This window comes from Macrotis lagotis, chromosome 2 (assembly GCF_037893015.1).
Source record: "Macrotis lagotis isolate mMagLag1 chromosome 2, bilby.v1.9.chrom.fasta, whole genome shotgun sequence".
NCBI classification, from domain to species: domain Eukaryota; kingdom Metazoa; phylum Chordata; class Mammalia; order Peramelemorphia; family Peramelidae; genus Macrotis; species Macrotis lagotis.
The window spans coordinates 32,292,503-32,315,217 of record NC_133659.1 but is presented as its reverse complement, the minus strand read 5'-3'; the positions used below and the strand labels follow the sequence as shown (position 1 = coordinate 32,315,217).

Sequence of the window (22,715 nt, the reverse complement as noted above, 5' to 3'; positions counted from 1 at the left end):
GGCAGCCTGGTGATTGGGAATAGGCACCAGGAAGGAGGGGAAGGACTCTTTAGAAAGAGAACTGGGACTTGGTTGATGTAGCCACTTGACCAAGCCATGTTCTGGCAACTGTTTGACATGGACTAGCCCAGAACTAGTCCAATCTGTACCTGGACTTGATCTCTGGTCATTCTGTCCTTCAGCTTGTCCGATTCTGCCCTCTGGAGATGACTTATCCTGTCTCCATACCTGAACACCACAACCTCCCCTCACCCAAATCATGCTGCTCCCTTTCAGGGCAAAACATTAAGAATTTTTCTGAATTTATTTGCATTTGCTGTGATTAGTCTCACCCACTGTGACCCAACTGAACAGGTTAATATTCATCTTCTCCATCACTCCATTTTCAACCCTTCCTGAATCCTTCAGATAATTGGTCCTATGATGTCATAATTCCCAGGCCTTCTTGGGGTATGGCCATGCTCTTTCCTGGGCTGTGACCTTCAGACAGATGCAGTGTTCCATCCCTTATGAATGGTGGGCAGAGTCCTCCCTGCTCCAAGTTTGTCTGGCTTTTTGGGTCTGGTGACCACTAAGACCTTCAGGTGTCTTGCATGAACTCTTCTGCCAGTACTGGCAAAACAGAGATTTTAAACTCTGTCAGAATTGTAGGACTTTTCTGTTTCTCTCTACTAAATTTAATCTAATCAGATTATTTCTATCTTTTTAAACATTTTGTGAATATTTTAATTGCATTACAGCACAGCAGAAGGAGGCAATATGGGCAGGTAGACTTTGTGGCCTTGGGTGGGTCATAGATTTAGAGAAGACTCAAGTTCAGCTTCCTTCTTTTAGGATCACTGTCTCTACCTCAACTGTCCCAACCCTTGTGAAGTTCCTATGAGATGGGGGCCTGGAGTGCTTTGCAAATGTCAAAAAGGGTTGAATTGTTCCTTTTCCTGACCCTTTCCCAAGCTCCAGTCTTGAGGACATGGGGCCCAACCAAGGCATGCTTGGTCCGACCTGGGGACTGAGGTTTCCTGTAGCAGTTGGTGACAGATCCTGGCCACTTGATGTGTTTAAAGAAAGGGCCTGAGGCATCTGAGGCTATCTTGTTCCCAGGAAGGGAAAGGAGCCTTGATTCTAGAAGGGAGGGTATTGGCTTATTGCCACAGCTGTCACCTTGGGACCCAGCCGTGATGGGGTCTTGGAAATAGTGCAGCTGGAGGGACCAGAGTCCTTAAAAGGAAGAAAATGGTGGGAACTTTTCTTGCCCACTCTTGCCCAGCAACAGCACAAGAATTCCCTAAGCCTAATAGTTAAAAGCTGCTAATAAACTTTGTGTAGAGGACTCTTGTTAAGGTAGAAAAACTGTTTTTGGGAAGGACTTGGAAAAGACTAGAAGCATCTTTGGTGGGCCCACAGTGAAGTCATCCTTCCTGGGGCAGGATTGTTCTCCAGGCTGGTTTCTTTTGTTCTGGAAAGGAGGTTTTAGGGTGGAGAGACAAAGAATGAAGTACCTGTCTATGGGGAAGAGCTTTTGCTCCTTTGGGAGGACTGGAGCTTGGTTCTTGGGTCTCCTAAATCATTAGGGAAAAAAACCAGACCACCTAGAAACATAATGGAGGGAAACTCTTGAAGAAACTGTTCCAAAGCTTGAGGCATCCTGTACATGGTGTCCAAGGATGAGCCCCCTCACCCACCTTGGGGGCTGCATCTAGGACAGCCGAATAAATAAGTGCTTGGTGTTCATTTTCAAGCCATTGATACTTGTAGTGGGTGTATCCTTTAAACGGTTTTTTCCATTTATCATTTGGCTGTTTTTGTTTTGTAATAGAAACAGGAGATTTTAAATATCAGTTCCAAAATACTTGAAAACAGTTTCTGTTTTTCATCTCCTCTGTTTAAGTTTGATGTGACCTTCTTTGGCAAAGCTTTGCTAGGACTATTTGGAATATTCAAAAAAGAAATTCTCTGTGGTATAGGATTCTGCTAGGGCAGGGGAAGGGCCCTCCAATGATTTTAGGTGACCCCACAGGTAACCCTTTGAAGAACAGGGCCTACTCATCTTGACTCTGTCTGTCTCTCTCCATCTCCAGCACCATGCCCAGTGCACAGTAGGCACTGGATGGGCCCAGCTAGACCATCCAGTTCGACTGCACATTCTGTACTCCAGTTTTCTGAGGCCTGCCAGACTAGCATTGGCTCACTTTGAGGATAATCTTGTAGACCTCTGCATCATTCCTTATTAAGATGAGGCATTTGGTTAGTGCTTGGCAGATCCCCCCCCCCCCCCCCGGAGTACAGCGCTAGAAGGAAGGAACCTCTGGCACCTAGGCTCATCCACACCTGCCCAGGAAGCCTCTCAATAGCATCCCCAATGCCCAGCTGTATCAGTCAGTAACTAAGCAATGATTTTAGCCTCCTCTGTGCTGGGCATCATGTGTACTGAGAGCCAGATACAAAGAAGGACAAGAGCAGCGTCCCCCCCCCCCTACCCCCAGTAGCTCCTTACAACATGAAAACAAATAAATAAGCCACAGACTGGAGAAACTGTAAATGAAGAAGGCCCTGGCATCAAGGGATCATTAACCATGAGAAGGTGGGATTTTAAATAGGACCTGTAGGAAGCCCCAAGGTAGAGATGAGGAGGGAGAACATTCTAGGCTAATACCTGAAACTGGGAGATGGAGGGTCTTGTGCAAGGAAAGGCTGTGGGTCCCTGAACCCTAGAGTATATGAGAATAGGGGAGGAAGAAGGGCAAAGTATAAGAAGCCTGGTAAAGTAGGAAAGAGTGAGCTTCTGTAGGGCTTTGGATACTAAATAGAAAGTTTCGTATTTGATAGGGAACCAGGGGTGTTTGAGTACAGTCAGACCTCTAGTTTGGGAAGATCAGTTTGCTCAATTTGACATCTGAATGGAAGATAGACTGAAGTGTGGAGAAATCCAAGGCAGGCAGATCTGTCCCCTGGCCCTGGTAGCTAGTGTAGTAATCTGGGCAGGGGGTAACGAGTGTCTGTACCAGAGGTCGCAGAATCAGAGGAGAGAAAGGATATTGGAAAGATGTTGTAGAGCTGAAATAGACAGGCTTTGTCAATAGATTATATTGGGGGTAAGAGAAAATGAGGGGTCTAGGATGAATGACACCTGGGTTATGAGCCTTGGTGACTAGGAAGATGGTGTTGCCTTTTCTAATAATAGCAAGTTAGGAAGAAAGAGTTTAGGAGGGAAAATTATGAATTCTGTTTTGGATATAATGAGTTTGAGTTGTTTATAGACATCTGAACTAGACATCTCATAAAGTATTTGGAGATGGAAGATTCAAGGTCACCAAAGCACTCAGAACCAGATGATCATTTTTTGAGGATCATCAATGTAGAGATAGTAATTTAATCCCTGGGATCTGATGAGATCATCAAGTGAAGTAGTACAGAAGGAGAGAAGAGGACCCAGGATGGAACCCTCTCTCTGCTTGGAGACTTCCTGAGAAACACCTCCCAGAGAGGCAGCCCATTCCAGACATTTCAGTCTACAAGCATTCCACTTTGGGACAGCAAGTTAGTCCTGATAGCCAGCCTAAAAAGTAGCTCCCTAAGTGCCTTCCCCTCCCAGTTTGCTTCTCCCTCTTCCCTTCAGGTTCTTGCACCCAACTATCATATTCTCTCTTCACAGCCTTCCCTTTTCCCTTCAGTCAGATGATAGTAGTGATTGGGTCTTGCAGAACTCTGTTTATAGCTTTGGGGTCATGTCAGCTTGTGGTTGGGCCCTACCCAAGAACTCTGATGGTGTCAGACTCCAACCAGCCAGCTTGTGGGACAGCATTTTAAGCTTTCAGAAACACTTTAATGAGTCCAAACATAACAACAGAGAAGCTTCTCTAATGGCCTTTTCTGATGAAATGAGCCCCCACCGGTGGAACTGTCACCTAACTTAGTAACTGAGAGGGGACTTAAAGAGGTTGTGATTTGCTCATGGTCACACTTAGGACCAGAGGTAGGAAGGCAGTTCAGTACTAGCTTCCTTATTTTACACTCCTCTCACCAGATTATGAACGGTTATGTGTTTCACTTCAGTGTTACCAGTTCTATGGTAAGACAGATCATGAACTGAAAAGAAAACCTGTGATAGGAGCTAACTTGGAGGAGTAGGTAAACTGAATCTCCCTCAAATGCTTTCTCCCAAACCAAGCTGAATGGGGACCATAGATTGAGAGCAGGAAGGGATCTTAGAGACCTTCAAATCCCATACCTTTTTGCAATTGAGGAAGATAAGATTAAGTGACTTTTCCAAGGTTACCCATCTGGGAAGTGTCCAAAGAAGAATTTGTACACGGGTCTTCCTCATTTCCAGGCCCAGGGTACAGGCCTATGCTTCAGCTGGTTGCTCTTAAGAGCTCTCATCCACCATGAAGCCACATGAATTATGCATTTGTTTCTGTTACTGGGGAGCTCAGGCCAAGTGAGGGACAGCATTTCCCTCAGAGACTTCCAGTCCAGTGTAGGAAATAGCTGAGATCCAAAGCAGAATGTGTGGAGAGCGAGAGATCAGACCCTGCTGGGAGGTCTGCCCAGGGCCATCCCTGGAGGCAGGTCACATGCCTGTGCTGGCTGCCTTGCCTTATTTTGCTGACCCACAGGCCACTTGAGGGCAGGGAGCAGCCTCAGTCTTGTGTGTATCTCCAGGCTACTAGTCTAGGCGGAAATGCTCAGCTCATAGCCTGGACCCCGAAAGACCCTCATTGACTGCTGCTCTCTTGCAGTCCTCCCCTGGCAATGACCACCTTTCCTCAAGTGCAGTGTGAGGACCATGTATCCTGGGTCCTCTAGCTCCTTCCCACAGGAGTGGTGATGGTGATCAACCACTGATCCTGGGTCCCCCAGCCCCTTCCCCAGGAGTCGTGGACCACAGATCCCGAATCCTCCAAAGTGATGTATGGAAAGGCTTTTGGGATGTTGAAATTTTTCCTAAACTTAACTGCAATAATTTCATCTTGGGCCATGTTCTATAGGAGATTCAGTGGTACTTGACAGAACTAGGCAGATACCATGGCAGGCAGTATTCTCAGGTTCCTGACCCTGTTGCTACTAGGGAAGGGAGGGGTGGGGGTATCAATGGACAGGAGAAGTATCAGGACCCCCCTTTCTGGGTCAGCCGTTTTCTGAGGTTTGCTGGCTCATTCGCCACTACAATGTGCAGAACCCTTCCAGAGGCTTCCTTGGAAGTCCTGCTCTGGTGTCCCCTCCTGGTGGCCTTTCACACTAAGATGGCTTTTTTTTTTTAGTTTTTTTTGCAAGGCAAATGGGGTTAAGTGGCTTGCCCAAGGCCACACAGCTAGGTAATTAAGTGTCTGAGACCGGATTTGAACCCAGGTACTCCTGACTCCAAGGCTGGTGCTTTATCCACTACGCCACCTAGCCGCCCCTTAAGATGCCTTTTCATTGACCCTCTGTGTATATAATGTCTCCCTTGTGTCACCCCATTAGAACCTAAGTCCCTTGAGGACAGGATGAGGGATCACTTTTGTCTCTTTCCCAATCCTCTAGCAATGTGGCTGGCACACCATAGGAATTTAATAAATTCTTGTTGAATCGACTTGAGGGAGCAGCAGGGCGAGTAGGGTGAGGATGCTGGCTGGTCCTCCAGCAGATGAGAGCTGGTTAGGGAGGATGCAGGAGGGGTGTGGAGGGGTGTGGACTCCCCTCCCCAGCTCCCTCTGGGGCTCTTCCTGCTTCCTTACTGAAGAAACCTCAGGAGCTTTGTCAACAAGGCATGCAGGTTGGGGGCAGGGCAGTCCTGGGGACCATGTTAGGGGGAAGGAGATCAGACTCGTTCTCCTGCCACCTGGGCACTGCCTCCAGCAGGTGTCGGAATCTGAGATGAGTGGGAATCTTGAGCAGGAGGAAGCTGACTGTGGTGGAGGGAGCTGGAACTTTCCAGGGGGTCTGAGCAGGTGCTGTGCCAAGGGAAGCTTGGCTGAGGAAGGCCAAGACACCTACTGGACTGCCTTTCCCTCTTGAAAGTAGGAAACTCATATATCTCAGCCATTAGGTGGGAGCCACTGAAGCAGGATGCTGCCTTCCTGCCCGGAGTCCTTGGCCTGGCAGGCTTCTATCTAAACCTTGTCTCTATCTTTGAGTCCCAGGCTGGGTCCTGAGAGGACTCCTCTGGTTTTCATCAGAGCAGACATCTCTTCAGTATCTACTGGATGCCAGTGCTGGGCCCTGGGGCCCAGAAGCAGAAGGGAAGTATCCTCGCCCTTCTAATTCGAGGCAGCATACATGTTAATACAGTTATTATGCAGAATGAAATGGACTCTCTTCTGTGTGCTTGGTAGCTTCTGTAGGGTACCAGGCACACATTTCCCAGGGTGCTGTCTCAGCTGGGGTCAGAGCAGCAGATCTGTCAGGCTTGTCCAGGTCTGGGTGTCCAATTCACAGAACCACAGACTTAGAGCATCTGAGGTACCTGGAGAACCTTTTGAACATCCCAAGAACGTGGGAACACTCTCTAGTTGACTCTGAGACTTAGGAGGAGGAAGTGGTCAGCTCCTGTGAGGCGGGGACGCACTGTGCCTGTGTCGGGACACAAAGGCAAAGACCAGTCCTGGATTCAAGAGAGGCAGCATGCAACAACTGTGAATTATGGCGGGTTGGGAGAAGCTTACTACTAGAGGTAGAAGTTTTCTGGGACTGGAAGTAGGAATACAAGGGGGGGGGCCCTCCAGCATTGAGGAAAACCAGTAGAAATCCCAGGAATCAGAGATATGGATTATCTTGTTCAAAGATCAACAAGAAAGGCAAGTGTCACTGCATCACAAAGTGTGTATGTATGTATGGGGAGGGGAATAAAGTTCATGAAGACTGGAAAGATAGAGGCGGGTTATGAAGGACCTGAATGGCAGGGCAGGAGGGAGACAAGAGACAGAGGTAAAAAAAAAGAGAGAGACAGACACAGAAGAAAAGAGAGAAGAAAGGGGAGAAAAGAGGAGGGGGTGGGGAAAGGAGACATGGTCAGGCTGTGATTTGGGAAAATCATGTTGGCAGCTGTGCAAAAGGATAATCTGGAGTAGGGAGACTTGCAACAGGCAAAACTCCCAGCAGGTCTTGAATTTGTACAGGCGGTATGAGGGTCTACACTGGGGAGGCAGCTTCAGATAAAAACAGCTGTTGGAGAGATGTTACAAAGGTAAAATCAACAGACCTTAACCATAAGTTGGATATGGGGATTGAGGAGTATGAGGTCACATTCAATTTGGATCAGTGTAGACCATGGAAACAATGTAAAGACTGGCAAATTACCTTCTATGGGGGAATGGGAGGACAGAAGTAAGATTAGGGGGAAAATTGTAAAACTATAAAATCTTTTTTAAAAAAGAAAAAGAAGAAAAAAAGAAAAGAGAAAGAGTGTGAGGGGTCAAGTTTGCCTGGGTGACTGGACAGTAATAGGAAGGTTAGGAAGAGGGGAGGTCTGGGGGCGGGAATGATGAGTTTAGTTTTGGACATAATTTAGTTTATGGGTCATCCAGTTTGAGATTTCTAGTAGGCAGTTGGAGATGGGAGACTGGAGGTCAGCATTGAGTTTAGAACTGAATAAGCATATTTGAGAATCAGCAGCATCGTGATGATAATTGAATCCATGGGAGCTGAAAACATCACCATGTGAGATGAAAGGACCCAGGTTAGATCCCTGTGGAAACCTAGTTATCATGAGTGACCTTTTATGTAGACCCAGGAAGGGAAGATTAGGAGCAGTCAGGAAAACCATGGGAAAGTTTTGTCATAAACACTTAGAAGGGTGTCATGGAGAAGCGGGTACTATAGTATCAATGTCCATAGAGAGGTCTAGAAGGATGAGAACTGAGCAAAGATCATTAGATTTGGCTACTAAGAGATCCTTGGTAGCTTTGGACAGAGTAATTTCAGTTAATTGAAAGTCATAGAGAATAAAGAAGATAGAGGAGAGGAAGTAGAGGCACCATTTGTAGATGGCCTTCTCAATAGGTTTGCTCTCAAGGGCAGCTAGGGGGTGCATTGGATAGAGCACTGGCTTTGTAGTCAGGAGGACAGGAGTTTGAATCCAGCCTCAGACACTTGACACTTCCTAGCTATATGACCTTGGGCAAGCCACTTAACCCTAATTGCTCACATCCAGGAACTTCTCCAGTCATCCTGATTTATATCTGGCCATTGAACCCAGATGACTGTGGAGGAGAATGTGAGACTGGTGACTTAGCACAGCCCCTCCTCACTCAAATCTACTAAATGTGCTTGTCATGGCATCACCTTCCTGATTTCCCAGTCTTTGTCAAAAATAAGGATGAGCATCATCATCTCAATAGGTTTAACCACAAGGCCGAAGAGATATGGGATAGCTATTGGGGATGGATGGGTGGGTGGATGAAGTGAGGATTTTTTTTTTTAGGTTTTTGCAAGGCAATTGGGGTTAAAGTGGCTTGCCCAAGGCCACACAGCTAGGTAATTATTAAGTGTCTGAGGCTGGATTGGAACTCAGGTCCTCCTGACTCCAGGGCTGGTGCTCTATCCACTGCACCACCTAGCCGCCCCTAAGTGAGGAGTTTTTGAGAATGGGAATAGACATGAGCTTATTTGTGGGCAACAGGAAAAGAGCCACTTGACAGGGAGAGATCAGAGATTAATGTTTGCATGGGGATGATAGAAAGGACAATGTGCTAGAGAAGATGGGATGGATTGGGAGAGGGACTAAGTTAAGTAATACTGGACGGTGGAAGTGATCCAAGGCAGAGTAAGATGGCAAAAGACTAGAGAAATGGACTACTGAACTGGTTCACCAAGGTGGGGAAGGGAGGAGCTTGTGCAGGGGAGGTAGTCTGGGAAGGAACTGGGACTGAGCATTTGAAAGTGCAAAGAAAAAAAATTGATTTGGAATTGCAAGGTGAGGAGGTAGTGGCAGCAATTGGTGATCAGAAGAGGGTCTGTCCCCTGTCCTATAATGGATATTCCACCCTGATAATATTCATGAAATAATTTGTGACCCTTTAAGCACAGTAGCAATGGGAGCTCTTTGTCCCCCTTTTTGATATGTAGAAGATAAAGGGGGGAATGGGACCCTTGGTGCCAGGGACCTGAAGGCTAGCCAGTCCTCCTTTTGCATTAACTACCAGGAGAAACTGGAGACAGCTGATGGGTAGTTTGGCCCTTTGTCAATCAGAGGATTTGCTTCCTTCGAGCTTCAGCTCTGCCTGCACCCTTGGGGTACATCTGCACCTGACTTTTACCCTTAGGGAGCTGGGGAGAGAAGTTCTGGGCAAGTAGGCCAGTTTTTACAGTTAACTGACTTTGTGCCCTTCTCCCCAGACCCTCTGGGCTGGGCATCATGAGGAGGAGGAGTGGTTTCTGGTTGCAGAGAGACCCCTGAGTATAGGAGTTGTTTCTCCAGAAGTCTGACAGACTCCTGAGAGAGAAGCAGAAAAGGACTGAGCTTTGGCTTGGCTCAGCCCAGGCCCAGAGCGGCCCCCTGTGCTCCAGCGTCATCCTCTTCAGAGTCTCCAGAAAGATCCTTCTGGCCCTGAGGTGCCCATTTCCTTTTGTCTGTGCTTCTGTTTACTCTGACCTAGGCAACTTGATTTCTATTTGGATAAAGGTGTTGGTTCACTAGCCATGACTGCCTGTGATAGGTGGGCAGCTTGGCTTGCTTGGAGAAGGTTTAGCAGCCCCTGTCCACTTTCAGCCTGTAGGACCAGCCCCAGTGGATTTGGTTCTGAACTGTATTGGGAGAGGTTGGCCATTTCCTTCTTCAGCTCATTTTCCAGCTGAGGAAACTGAGACAAGCAGGGTTAAGTGACTGCCTAAGGCCAGCACTAGTATATAAGTGCAGATTTAGACCCAAGTTTTACTCCAGGGAGGGAGTGCCAACTGCTAGGATACCAGCTGCTCAGGAAAGGCTTCCCACAGATAGTGCCCGAGCTGGGAGTGGGTGAGGCTGTGGCAGAGAGAGTGTCCCAGACTTGGGCTGTTGGATGGGCAAGAACCCACCCCAGGTTGCTGCTCTGCCCGGGTCCTAGGGCCGGATGCAGGATTCTTGACTGTGGAGATGCCGCCCCCTGGTGGTCAACTGGAACTGTGCAGACGTCTGATCATTTTCTTCCTCTACCTAGGATGGGAAGGAGTATTTAGATGGTTTATTTGACCTAGAACGCTGGCCTTTCCCCTTCTCCCTGGGGGCCTCAGCACTATCGAATCCATCCCAGCCCTAAAAACAACTCTACTTTAGTGGGTTTGATGAGGAGTCATCCAGCCTCTGCTTGGAAACTTCCAAGGAGGGCAACTGCCCCTCTCCAGGCTGACCCCTCTCCACCCTGGAATAGCTCTCCTTCCTGGCCACCTAGTCCCCATCACCCTTTTTCCTATCACCCTTTAGGGCCAGGCAGAACCAGGCTGATTTCCCCTTCTCTTTGGCTGCCCTTCAGGTCCAGCTGCAGTGTCTGTCTTCTTTTCTCCAGGCCAAATATACCCAGTTTTTTCTCTGCTCCACTTGAGACAAGCACTTGTGGGCAACTGGGTGGACATCAGATCTAGTTCCAGGGTCAGAAAGACTTTAGGGCTCATTCTGTAACTTAGCTTCCCCATCTGTAAAATGGGGGGGGGGTGGTAATGTCACCTTCCTTCCAGGGTGATTATGGGAATTGAATGAGATCATTTTTGTAAAGCATGTTGCTAACCTTAAAAGACTATTTAAATGTAAATCATTATTACCTTCTGATGATCTACTCTTCTCTAACTTGGGCCTTTCTTTTGTTTTTTAGAAGGAGCTGAGCCTTCCAAGAAGAGGCAGCTTGTGAGTACCTTCATTGTTACCACTTCTACCTCCCTTTCTGATGCTGGGGGTGGGTTGATCAGTCTGGCCTGACTAGCCCTGGCTCATGAGCATCAGGAGATGGGCTCCTCTTTCAACTCTGTTCCTTTTCCTCCTTGGGTAACAGCCCTTGGACTAAAATTTCCCCACATCCATTTCCTTCTCTGGACCTCAGTTTCTACTTCTGTCAGATGTGAGACTCAGCCTCAATGGCCTCTTTGGTCTTCCTTTCTAGTTGTTGTTTTTGGGAACTGTTTGGGGACATAGCATGGGCATGGCTGTCAAGACAGGCAGGTTGTGTGTGGGCACTGGAAGGCTTCTTGTGGGAGCCTGGACATGACCTGTGACCTTGTCTGACTGTTGCTCCACATAGGAGGTGTTTGGGAAGACCTGAGGCTAGAGGGAGGTGTTGTTCTTCCTGGAAAACAGGGGTGACTCTGTACCCCTTCATGATATGTGTGGTAGATAGAGTGCTGGACTTTGAACTAGAAAGACTTGAGTTCAGATCTTGCTCCAGACCCTATGGAACTGTGTGACTGAGTAAGTCACTGAACCTTTCTCACCCTCAGTTTCCTTATCTGTAACATGGTAACGACATCTACCTTACAGGGTAGTTATGTGGATCACTATTTGTCAACTGCTTTGTGAACATACACAAATGTTGGCCATTATTTTGATTAATGAACAGGTTCATTGTGATTTTTTTTCCCCCTTATAACTCTGAAACCTCTCAGGTGTTGGTCATCCATGGTGATTTTTGAAAGCTGGGAGAGCTTTGTTCCTGGGTGCTTTGGTTGGTCGGCCTCCATGGGGGGAGGGGGGGCGCTCAGCCATTGGGGCCATGGGGAGGTGGGAGGATTCTCACTGAGACTTGGAGATTTGTATTTCTTGGGGGATCACCTTTCCCCATCCCCTCAGCCCCCATATCTGTTATGTCCAGGAGGTGCTGAGGTGCTGCAGGCCTGAGATCCTTCTGAGGTTTTTCTTAGCAGCCTTCATGCTCCACCTCCTGGGAAGGCTGAGAAGCCGGAATTTCAATCTTAACTTGGACCCTGCCCATGGAGCTTTCGCTTTGAGGGAAAGGTAGCACTACACAGATGAATCAAAACTAAATCTAGGGGCTGCTAGGTGGTGCAGGGGCTAAAGCACCAGCTCTGGAGTCAGGAGTACCTGGGTTCAAATCCGGTCTCAGACACTTAATGACCTAGCTGTGTGGCCTTGGGCAAGCCACTTAACCCCATTGCCTAGCAAAAACCTAAAAAAAAAAAAATTAAATCTATAGGAAAGAAACATTACCTAACTTTGGAGCAGGGGGAGAGTCCTGGTAAATGGTGGTGGTCTTCAGGTATGAGAGCTCCTAAAGAGGAGGGGACTCTGGGTAAAGGGAAGGGGGGGGGTGTGTTGGGGGAAGGAAAATTGTGTGTCATCAGCCTGGAAAGATTAGCTGGAGTCTGATTGGGAGAAGTCTTAAATGCTGGAAAAAAAGGAGTTTCTAGTATGTGGTGGGGGGTCATGGGCTGCTGAGCAGAGGATGGATTGGAGAGAGGAGAGGCTGTAGGTAGACTGGATGGGGATTACTTAGCTTTTCAGACTTTTGTGACTTTTATTGATAGGTTGTGCTGATTTTTCCACCCTCTTTTGTGATCTTTAAACAAGTCTATTTTCTATATGGGTTGATTGTGTGGGGGAGAGGGTGAGCCACTGGGAGACAATATCATGAAGTAAAAAGCAACAGCTATCAATAAAAACTTAGGTTAACAAAAGATGGTGATGATGAAGGGGAAGGAAGCCTGAACCTGCCTTTAGTTCAGCTCCTGGGCTCAGCATCTCTTAAAAACCCAGCTCCCAAGCACAAGTGATTTTGTTTTTCAATTAACTAGGGAACATATTAATTTAATTAACCAGGATCTCCAAAGCAATAGCCAAGGCAAAGTCTCCCTGCCTCCCTCTCATCAGTCATTAGGGGCTCCTTGTCATCCTCCCCTTCTTCTGATGGCAGAAGTGTATCAAAATGTCCCTATATGGTAAAGTCACAGAACTTGGGAGTCGGGGTATTGAAGATTCAAACCTACCCCTGGGTCCTCTTGGCAAACTCTTAAGCTTCCTTCTAGCTATGGATCCAGGGATCCTTGGTGACATGGTAGAAATAACTTCTTTGGGATCAAGCCTGCCTCCCCTCATGGCTAGTGAGCTCTTTTCCATGCTTGAGGACTTAGGAACCACCACCCAGCGCCCTGCCCTGGCTGAATCTCATCAGCTTGGGGTATTGGGACAAGCTGGGACAAGATTTGGCTGGTCACATGGAGATGGGATGAATGGTGTCTGCTCTATCCTAGAAGAACTGTCATCACTTGTTTGAAGAATTTGAGTGACTCCTCAGAGTCTTCTGAGACCAATGGCCAGATAAGCAGGACGACTGGAGATGGCCATGCATATGGGGCAGTCAGGGTTAAGTGACTTGCCCAAGATCACACAGCTAGTGAAGTCAAATCTGTGAGGTCAGATTTGAACTTGGCTCCTCTTGACTCCAGGACTAGTGTTTTATCTACTGTGCCACCTAGCTGCCCTGGGCAGAGAAGCAGGGAGAAGGTGCAAAGAAAGGGACTTGAAGGAAAAATCCCTAAGACAGAAGGAGGAATGGCAAGATGGCAGACCAACTCACTGGAGACGATGGAAGGTGTGGGCAAGGCTAGCTATGACTCGGGACCTAAATCTGGGGTTCAATTCAGTTGGATAATCCCTTCCATGACCAGAGCGCTGTCCGAGGTGCTGCCCAGGACAGGTTTTCTGTGGGAGCCCAAATGCTTGCATGGAGCTGAGGTCTCCTTACCTTTTCTGTAAAGATTTATGCCAAAGCCATGTGCTGATGTTCTCTAAGGAAGGGTAAATGGGGGCAGGTCTGCCCAACGTCAGATATTCTCCAATGTGAGCCTAGAAAGGTGTGGCCACTGAGAGACTTGGGCCATATAAACCCAGTCCTCAGGTCTGGGTCCACATGTGATATCTGGGGTTGTCAGAGAATGGATTGATGATTGATAATATTGTAGGATTTCAAGTGTACTGATCCTGTGGATGAGGAATTGTGATTTGGTCAAGGTCATTCAGGGAAGAGCCAACGAAGCACTTCTCTTCTGGACTAGAACCTGTGCTGACTTTGGGGGAACCCTCAGGGAACTTAAGTGATGCTTTGGAATTGGGGGCCGAGGAAGTGAAAAGTCTATACTACAAAGTGATTTGAAGATCTAGAAAGAACCCTCAGAGGCATCTAGAAGAGCTTGCTCTAGGAGGTGGTCCCTGCCCCAGGTCCTTGGTAGTCAGTGGATTAAAGGGCCTAAGCCAGCCTCAGTAGTGCTACTGCTCACTTGGGAAAAATAACTCAGTGAGATCTGACTGGGAACTGGAAGGGCCTCTGGGGCCAGCCATGCCAGGCTTTGGGAGCATTTGGTGCCCAGGGTTTTAACTCGTTACCCATTCATTGGCTTGCCATTGGGGTCCTTCCTTGCAAGAGCACCCAGAAATCCTCTGGGCTCCTATTTGATCAGCATAGAAAGACCTTTCTGCCTGTGGCCTTATTGTGTGCCCATGCCCATTGGTGATCTTGGGCTTGCAATGGCCTGGAGCTGAGCCCTGGCCTGGTCTGGGGCTGTATGACTAGGGGCCCAGCTCTCCCTGCTGCTTTCCTCCCTGAGTATGTGTATTGAAAGATGCCAGTGACCCTGCTGGGGTTATATGGCAGAGAGAGAGCCAAGGGGTCTGTAATGTGAGCAGGGGGTGGGGATCACTGGGATCCTGGTGGGCCCCACCCAAGGCCACAAGCCAGGGCTATTTTGGGGTGGGGGGAGGGGAAGTTATTAACCCTTTGACAACCAGACCCTAAGCAAGAAACTTTAGCTGATGAAGTTTGCTATATTTATTGCTGGAGACTATTAGACAGACCTAGCACTTTGCTTCTGAACTGTGTGTCTGGAGAGTGAGGCATTGACTTCAGAGCCTCAGTATCCTTATCTGTAAATTGGGAGTCATATGGTCACCACTGACCTCACAGCTTTTAAATAATTAAATCCTCAAGTTCTCTCAGTGTGTGAGCATTCTGTTCACATGGATGCACTTAAGAGGGAATGGATTAGAATGGAGATTTTTTTTCTCTTGTCATTCTGTGGCCTTGAGGAGCTGCTCTGGGCCCTCTCGGGGTTCCTCCCTGCCTCTCTTCATTCCCTCCAACAGGAGCCAGGGGCCCAGGGGGCCCCTGCCTGGGGAGGCCACGAATTCTTGAGCACTTTGATTTCCAAAAATGGTCTGAGAATCCAGCCCCCAGCCTCTGCCCAGAGCAGCTGCTCTGTGGTCTGCCTGCAGCGCTTGGGTTTCTGTGAGTGATAACTGTATTTCTGTCCCAGAGTGAGTCTGCCTCTTGGTATGTGAAGCCTGTGCCAGGCCTCCTCCCCTTCTCCCTCCCCCCCCAGGGGAGCTGTCCTGACGTGTGGACAGTGGCGAGTGGCACAGAGCTGGGGACGTTTCCAGACAGACCCTGGCCCTGGGCTGCTGCTGCTGCTGCCACCAGCCAGAGGGAGTGATGTCACGATGACCCTGCTGGCAGGTTTGTGCCTCCTTTCCCCCCGGTGTCGGCCAGGGCCACTTTTCCGGTTTTTGGAGACTCCAGGGAAGCGGCTTTTCAGTCCGTTGGGCATGTGAGATTGAGGCCAGGAGGGCCCACCCCGTGAAGTACTTTGGTTTGAGCCCGGGGGTGTCTCAGAGCCTTGGCTGGGTTCTGTCCCACGCCCTAATCCCTGCTCCGAGCTTGCTATATAACAAGGGCCAGAGGTGCCCAGGCAGCAGTGGCAGCAGCAGCAGGGGCCAGCATGAAACGGAGGCGAGAGAGACTGGGAGCCCCATCTCTTCGGATCCAGTAAGGAAGATGGTGTGGGGTGGTAGGGACTCTACAGGGTGACATGGTCAACAAATATCCCCTTCCTGTGTCCAGGCAGACTTTGGATTTAAGGGGAAGCTAAGGAGGCTTCCCCTGTCTGAGCTGAAAACACTGAGGAGATGGCACTCAGCACCCTAGGCCCCTGCCCCACACTGGGTGCCCCTCCTCCCTCCCCTTCTAGCCTCAGCTAAACAAAGGGAGGCTGGCTGGTTCCTGTCTGTCTGTGGCCATTGGTTCAGGAGACAGAGGAGTGTGCTCCCCAAGATTGGTGGGTTGGCTTGGGGAGGCCAGAAGGCAGACTGTATGTGGGTCATTGCCTCCTAAGCTGGCGGATTCTTTAAGCAGAGATTACTAGTCAGGGAGCTCTTGTGACCTTATGGAAAGGATGTCCCTGGAGCTTTCAGGGAAGGTTTGATGCAGGAAAATGAGAGGCAAGAGTTCAGGGAACAGAGATGGGTCTCCTGTCTTTCTGGGTCTTGTGGGGTGCTTGGGCTTAGCACCAGATTGAAAGTAGTTCATGAAGCAGGAGCAGAGGCGAGGGTTCGGCCCCCAGGCTTCAGGAGGACTGCCTTTGGTCCCTGACCCCCAGTTCCCAGCTTCACTGGGTGAGTTAATGATTCTCTGAGGTCTTGGATAATGACCCACCTTGGGGTATAGTTCCATTGGGACAGTCCCTGCTCAACTGGGCCTGCTCCAACAAATTGGATCCATTTATTGACCATGGGAAATGTTTGGGGGCAAATGACAGTTATAGGAGGAGAAGGGAGTGAACTCCAACTGGTGGCAGGGTGGAGGTCTTGGGGAGCCTCCCCCCCAACCAGGAGCTTTTTGTGGGTGGTGAGGAATTTCTTGCCTTTTTTGGGGGGGGGGCAACCCAAATAAATTCTCTTGATAAAATCAGGCTTCCACATTTGGAATGTTCTCCTGGTTGGAGCAGATCCTCAGGGACAAGTGGCTCTGAAGGGTCTGATCCCAGGGAGATGACCCTGGAATCCCTGCTGGGCAGCAAGCAGGTTTGCACAGGGTATGGAGACGGAGGGAGCTGAAGGATCCGAAAGGGCCTGAAGTCACTAAGTCTAGTATTTGCTTTAAAAAATAGAGTTGAACTTTAGCCGCCTGAATGCTCATTATTTGGGTTTGTCCCTCAGGGATCAGCCAGGTAACTTGTGGCTGTGTTTGCACTTCTCTTTCCAAATCGATGGTCAACTTAGGGAGCCCTCTGGGATTCTAGAGACCTCACCCCCCCACTTGTCAGGACCCCTAGGCATGGGGGTCACACAGAGAGAGATCTGGACTAGCCTGGTGCTCCTCTAAACAGAAAACCCATCAATTGAGCAACAGAAACATCAGGGCTACTATGGCCTGGCATGATGACACAGGACTCTGGGGCAGTCAATTAATGAGCATTGATTTTTGGTTTACTAAAATGCTAGGTAGACAACTAAGGGCCAAAACAGGATCTGTTCCTTCAAGGAGGTCACATTCTGATGGAATGGTGCTGCTTCATGTTCCCTTTCATGTAGACTCCTGACTTGAGGGCTCATGAGCCCCTGTTTGGGGCTTGGTTTTGACCCCTTAGTTTTCTAGGTCTTTGTCATAAGGGTCAGACTCTGAATGGGCCCTGATTGTCCAGAGCATGTCACTGACCCTGCCTTTTCTGCTGGGATGCCTTGGCAGAATTTCTTCTCTTGGTCGAGGAAACAGTGATGTCCATCCACACTTACCTTCTTCAGCATCGGCACCTGCCCTGTGTCACCCCCAGCCTCCTCTCAGTGCTGATGGTGCTCTTGTCACAGCTCCTCCTGTCTTTTTCTTGAACCTGCCGGCCCAGAGTGGTCCTGGAAGCTGCTACCCGTTCCTGTGGAGGTAAGGACTGGAGCCCCTGCTCAGGATGGTTAGGCAGCTTCCCTTTGCTCCCAGAGGGTCTGGACTGGACTTGTCCAGAAGCTTGCCTGGTGAGTGGGCATCCAGCCCCTGCTTGGAGATTGGGGTCAGGCAGAGAACTTAGGTCATCATGAGATATGAAGGCTGTCTGATCACCTGAAGGCTTGAGGAAGAGGAGGGATGGCTCTTAGTTGGAATTGTGGGGATCCCTGCCCTTGATGAGTTGACCCAGGGCCTAATGGTTAGTGCCGTTATCTCCCAGTGGAGAGCCTGCATTGGTGGAGGATGGGCTTCCTATCCCTGAAGTGCTCATCTTCATTAGGTTATAAGAAGTCCTGACAATAGCTGATGTTTTTGTAAGCTTTGCAAAATTTAAGATTTATTTTTTTATTTTTATTTTATTTTTTTTTAGATTTTTGTGAGGTTAAGTAGCTTGCCCAAGGCCACACATCTAGGGAATTATTAAGTGTCTGAGGTTAGATTTGAACTCAGATCCTCCTGACTCCAGGGCTGGTGCTCTATCCACTGCACCACCTAGCTGCCTTCCATGGATGGTTTGTAAGGTTAAACTGATGAAGTTAGGGGAGAGGTCAGATGGTTAGAACTGTGCTAAAGGATAGTCCCTGTGGCAGCAGAGTGCAGGATGGCCTTGGAGGGGGAGAGAGGCTAGAGGCAGGAAGTGATGGGGGCCTGAGCCAAGGCCATGACTTTAAGAGTGAAGGTGAGAATGGCAACATGGGGCAATTGATTGGTTAGGTTGGAGTGAGCTCTAAGAAGTTGTAGCATGTGTAGCAGTCATACCCTGGTAAAACCATCTCGGGCTAAACCAGGCTGAGGGTAATCTACAGACTTTGAATCCTCTAGTGAGTTAGGAGGATGTTTGCCTCAAGCACGTGAAGATATTTCTGGGTGAAATGGGCAGATGAGAACAATATGTACCAATGGCCACGAAAGCAGCTGAAGCAGGTGTTGTGGAGTTCTTAGAGCTTAATTAGACATTGAAGACGTCAAGGTCATCTGCTGAATCCTGGGCCGTTGCCAGCTGCCCTGACTTTTGTCTGGCAGACTTCTATGACTTTAGAAGAGTGAGACTGAAGACTTTCTGCAACTCTGCCTCACTTAAATCCAGTTAATTAGCAAGCTAAGTCATCACCCATGATGTCATCGATCTTGTTCATAAATGAAGGACAAACAACAGCAAGAGGTAGCAGGACTAGGAGTCCAGGATAATACTGAAGCTATAATAGAAACATAGGAGATTGCAAAGATGGTGCCCTTAGCAGAAATGAGGAAGTTAAGAAGAGCACAGCCTTCAGGGTGGGGGGGGGTAGGGGAAAGATGAACATGTTGAGTCTAAGATGTCTATGGGATATTCTTATTGAGATCCCCAACAGGCATTTGGAGAGGGGGACTCAGGAGAGTCTTTTGCATAAAGAGGATGGCGTTTTCTTTCAAGGAGCTTATAGTCTTGGGGGTAGGGAGAAGCCAAAAAGGGCCCATATGAGGATAGATGGGTGAGAAAGGAGATGTCTATTCTCTTCCCTCTCTTAACTGGAGAAGCTTATGGCTCTGCCTTCAGTCATGGGACAGAAGGTGCTGATAAGAAGCCAGAGGAATCCAAAAGAAGGAGTCAATGTGTTTGGAGGTTTGCAGAAGAGTCCCTCCCCCTCTCCTCCCCCAGTGACCCTCTGAGATGGCCCTCTCCAGGCTGTCACCTTCAAAGGAAACCCAGGCTATACAAGACTAGGCTTCTAATCCATAGGATGATGACTTGTTCATAAATGTATGAAATTATGAAATAGGGGCAGGTATACCAGTTAATTGGGTAAGACTATGATTGGCAATGGGAAACAGGGGTGCAATTACACTTTAAGCACAGGATTTAGGGACCACAAGAGGCAGATGTTGGTGTGGGAACGGAATGGGATAAGGGAAGGGAGACAAAACTCATGAGAAAAGGATAGGGAGTAGAGAAGGTGAAGATTCACGATATCTCACTGTGCTCAGAATGGGGAGACTGGGGCAGCCTGCATCCCATGGAAGTAGAAGAGAGGACCATCTATCTGTGTCACCTTTGAATTCTTGAACATGCCTACCTCTTCTCAGTCATCATCCCAGTTTTGTCATCACTTTTATGATGCTCTGCTAGTCTGGATTTTTCTGTAATTTACAGTTCACAGGCCTAGAAATCTAGACAAGCAAAGCCCTGTATAGGCAAGCAAATTAAGTAAAACTCTCTGAGCCTCAGTTTCCTTATCTATAAAAAATGGAGACTTTTGTATCTGCCTAGGATGGTAGTTGTTTGATTCAGGTGAGGTGGTATGTGATGTGCTAGGTGAATGTCAGTTATAAAAGCCTAAAACAACCCTTTCCTCTTTTCCCTGGGATATGGAGGTAGGATGCTGCCTGGTGTCGTAGGTGACCCAGGATCTAGGTCCACATCCTGCTTCTGATCCTTTCTCCTTGTTTCTGTGAATGAGAGACCCCTTCCTATACCAGACCTCAATCTTGGCATGTCCCAGGTGAAGATTTTTTTGCTTTAGGTTCTCTTATATTTTCTTCCCTCCCTCTGCCATATTTGCCCCCTCCCCCAATCCTTCCCTTCTGGAATTGGTTTGCTCCATGGTTCAGCTCTCCAGCCCATATGGTGTTGGGGTCTCTTGGGCCAACTGACATCTCTGCTCTGTATGACCAGGATACTTAGGCCATGCAAAAGGTCCATTTCTATGGGGTATTGCCCCTTCTCCTTGTGCACTGCCAGCCAGGGCCTCTTTCAACATAAGACCCTGATACCCAAGAGTGTTGCACAGGGCAGGGGGGTTCAGTTTGGCAGGGAGGACCTTCTGGACCTCTAGTCCAACCCCCTTGTTTTACACAGGAAGAAGTTGAGATGTTATTGCAGGTAGCCCCTAGGCTAAATACTGAGGTCTGTGCAAACATGGGGAGGGAATTGGGGAAGGGGAGAAGAAAACAAGGAAAGGCTCCTTGCAGGAAGTAAGGTTTGAGCAGACTTCCAGAAGAGGGCAGAGAGCTAGGGCAGGGTGAAGAAGGATAGCATTCCAGGCATGGGGGAACAATCCAAGGCTCATGGATGAGGACAGGGAGGCAGGGTCCTGGAGGACAGAGAGAGGTGGGGAAATGCAAGTGAGCAGGCCAAGGGCTCAGGTCAGGAGCAGCAGGGTCAGTATCGGCCCCAGGGGCTGGGACACCAGGGCTGGTGCAGAAGGGTGCTGGCTGCTGTGTCCTTAGAAGATCACTTCTGAAAAGAAGCGCAGCATGTCTGTCTTGACCACCCAATGAAAAACTCATGGGCTAGGTGGTCACATGCTGAGCTCTCCTGAGCATCTGGGCACATGAAGTCATCACGGGGAGCTTGGGGAAGGCTAATAATGAATACAAGAAATGGAATCAAAGTCTCTGTAAAGGAAGACTGTAGGGTGCAGTGTCCTTAGGCCTGTCTGTTCTGGCCTTCCTGGGTGTTTTAACCAGGCTGAGGCGGGCACTCCAAGGAATTTGGTCCTGTGATGAAGGTGAGAAAGAATATGGGTTCTTTGGAAAGCTGGGAATGAATTCCACACAGACACTTACTCTTCTGACTTGGAGGTATGGGGACATGAAAGTTTATTATATCTTACTGTAGCTTCAAAGTAACAAGTAAAGGAATTAGAAAACCATCAGCTGTGTGGCTTCGATATTTTTTCCCACTATTGCTGCATCTCTCCATTCTATTCCTTCCCACTCCCATTTATTCTCTTTCCTCTTTAACCCTGTCCCTCCTCCAAAGTGTGCTGTTTCCGTCTACCCTCTCTCACGGTCTTCCTCTCTTCTGTCACCTACATCCTCCCTCCCCTCCCCCTGTTCACTTTCTCCCATCCCTTTCCTCTCCTTTTTTCCTCAAGGGTAGGATAGATTTCTATTCCCTAATGAGTCTATGTTATTTCCTCTCTGAGCCACTTTAGATGAAGGCTCACTCAATCCCCCTTACCTTCCCCCCATCTATTCCATTACAAAAGCTTTTTCTTGCTCTTTGATATGAAATATCTTAGCCCATTCTACCTCTCCTTTCCCTTTCTCCCAGTTTATTCCTTTCTAGCCCATTAACTCCATCTTTATAAAATATTATACATTTATATTCAGCTCTCTTCTGTGCCTTGTCATATGTGCTCTTTCTGCTCTAATAAATGAGAAGATTCATGTAAGTTATCAGTGTCATCTTCTCAGGCCATAAAATTTTTTTTACAAGGCAATGGGGTTAAGTGACTTACCCAAGGTCACACAGCTAAGTAACTATTATCTGAGGTTGGATTTGAATTCAGGTCCTCCTGACTCCAGGGCTGGTGCTCTGTCCACTGTGCCACCTAGCTGTCCCTGCCATAAGATTTCTTAATGAAATCTGGCAAGCTGAGAGAGAGAGAAAGTAAAAGCAGCTGCAAATTACAAATAGCAGCCAGGGAACTCAGCAAAGCAAAGAAGAAATGTAAGGACAGTTTGAAAGATACTGGGGCTGGGCTAATGAGAGAAGCTTTTGGGGCTAATAAGTAGCATAAGAGGGAGAACAGAATAAGTTAATTAGGAACGGGGCAAGATTCTTGCAACCGGGCTGATAACTTAAGTGATCATCTAGGGTAAAGGCAGGGTTTATATAGGTGGTGTACAGATGGGAAAGGGGTAAAGGTAGAGTTAAGGGAAGGAGTTGAGGTAATTGTTATTTCAGTGCCCCCTTTCCTGGGATAGCATCAATATCAACTCTTTTTTTTTTTTTTTGCAAGGTAGTGGGGTTAAATGACTTGCCCAAGGTCACATAGCTAGGTATTAAGTGTCTGAGGCCAGATTTGAACTTGTGTCCTCCCAACTCCAGGGTCACCTAGCTGCCTCCAAGTATCTTTACCTGAATATCAAAAGGTACCAGATGGGAACTCCAATCTCCCCTTCTAGTGAGATAGCTTTGGTTTATAGGTTCCAGGTGACCCACAATGGGAACTATTTATCTAGATAACAATGGGATAGAAATCAGACACCCACAGGATATGCAAGGCCAGCACAGAAGGAAGTATTTGGCATAATGTTCTATTATGCTATTTTCCCTATTACACT

At 48.2% G+C, this 22,715-nt stretch overlaps 1 protein-coding gene across 12 annotated transcripts in view; it reads left to right on the top strand.

The window, feature by feature from the left end:
- The window catches only part of MAST2 (microtubule associated serine/threonine kinase 2), a 156,902-nt gene that overhangs the window by 68,939 nt on the left and 65,248 nt on the right, over positions 1-22,715 (top strand). For 6 of the 12 annotated variants that reach the window (XM_074221551.1, XM_074221545.1, XM_074221544.1 and 3 more), the window contains one exon: positions 10,764-10,795. In XM_074221551.1, coding sequence (XP_074077652.1) covers positions 10,764-10,795 — 32 coding nt within the window. Of the gene's footprint in view, positions 1-10,763; positions 10,796-12,261; positions 15,717-17,414; positions 17,604-22,715 lie in introns of those variants that run through there. The other 6 variants (XM_074221542.1, XM_074221541.1, XM_074221540.1 and 3 more) reach the window with 2 other exon arrangements.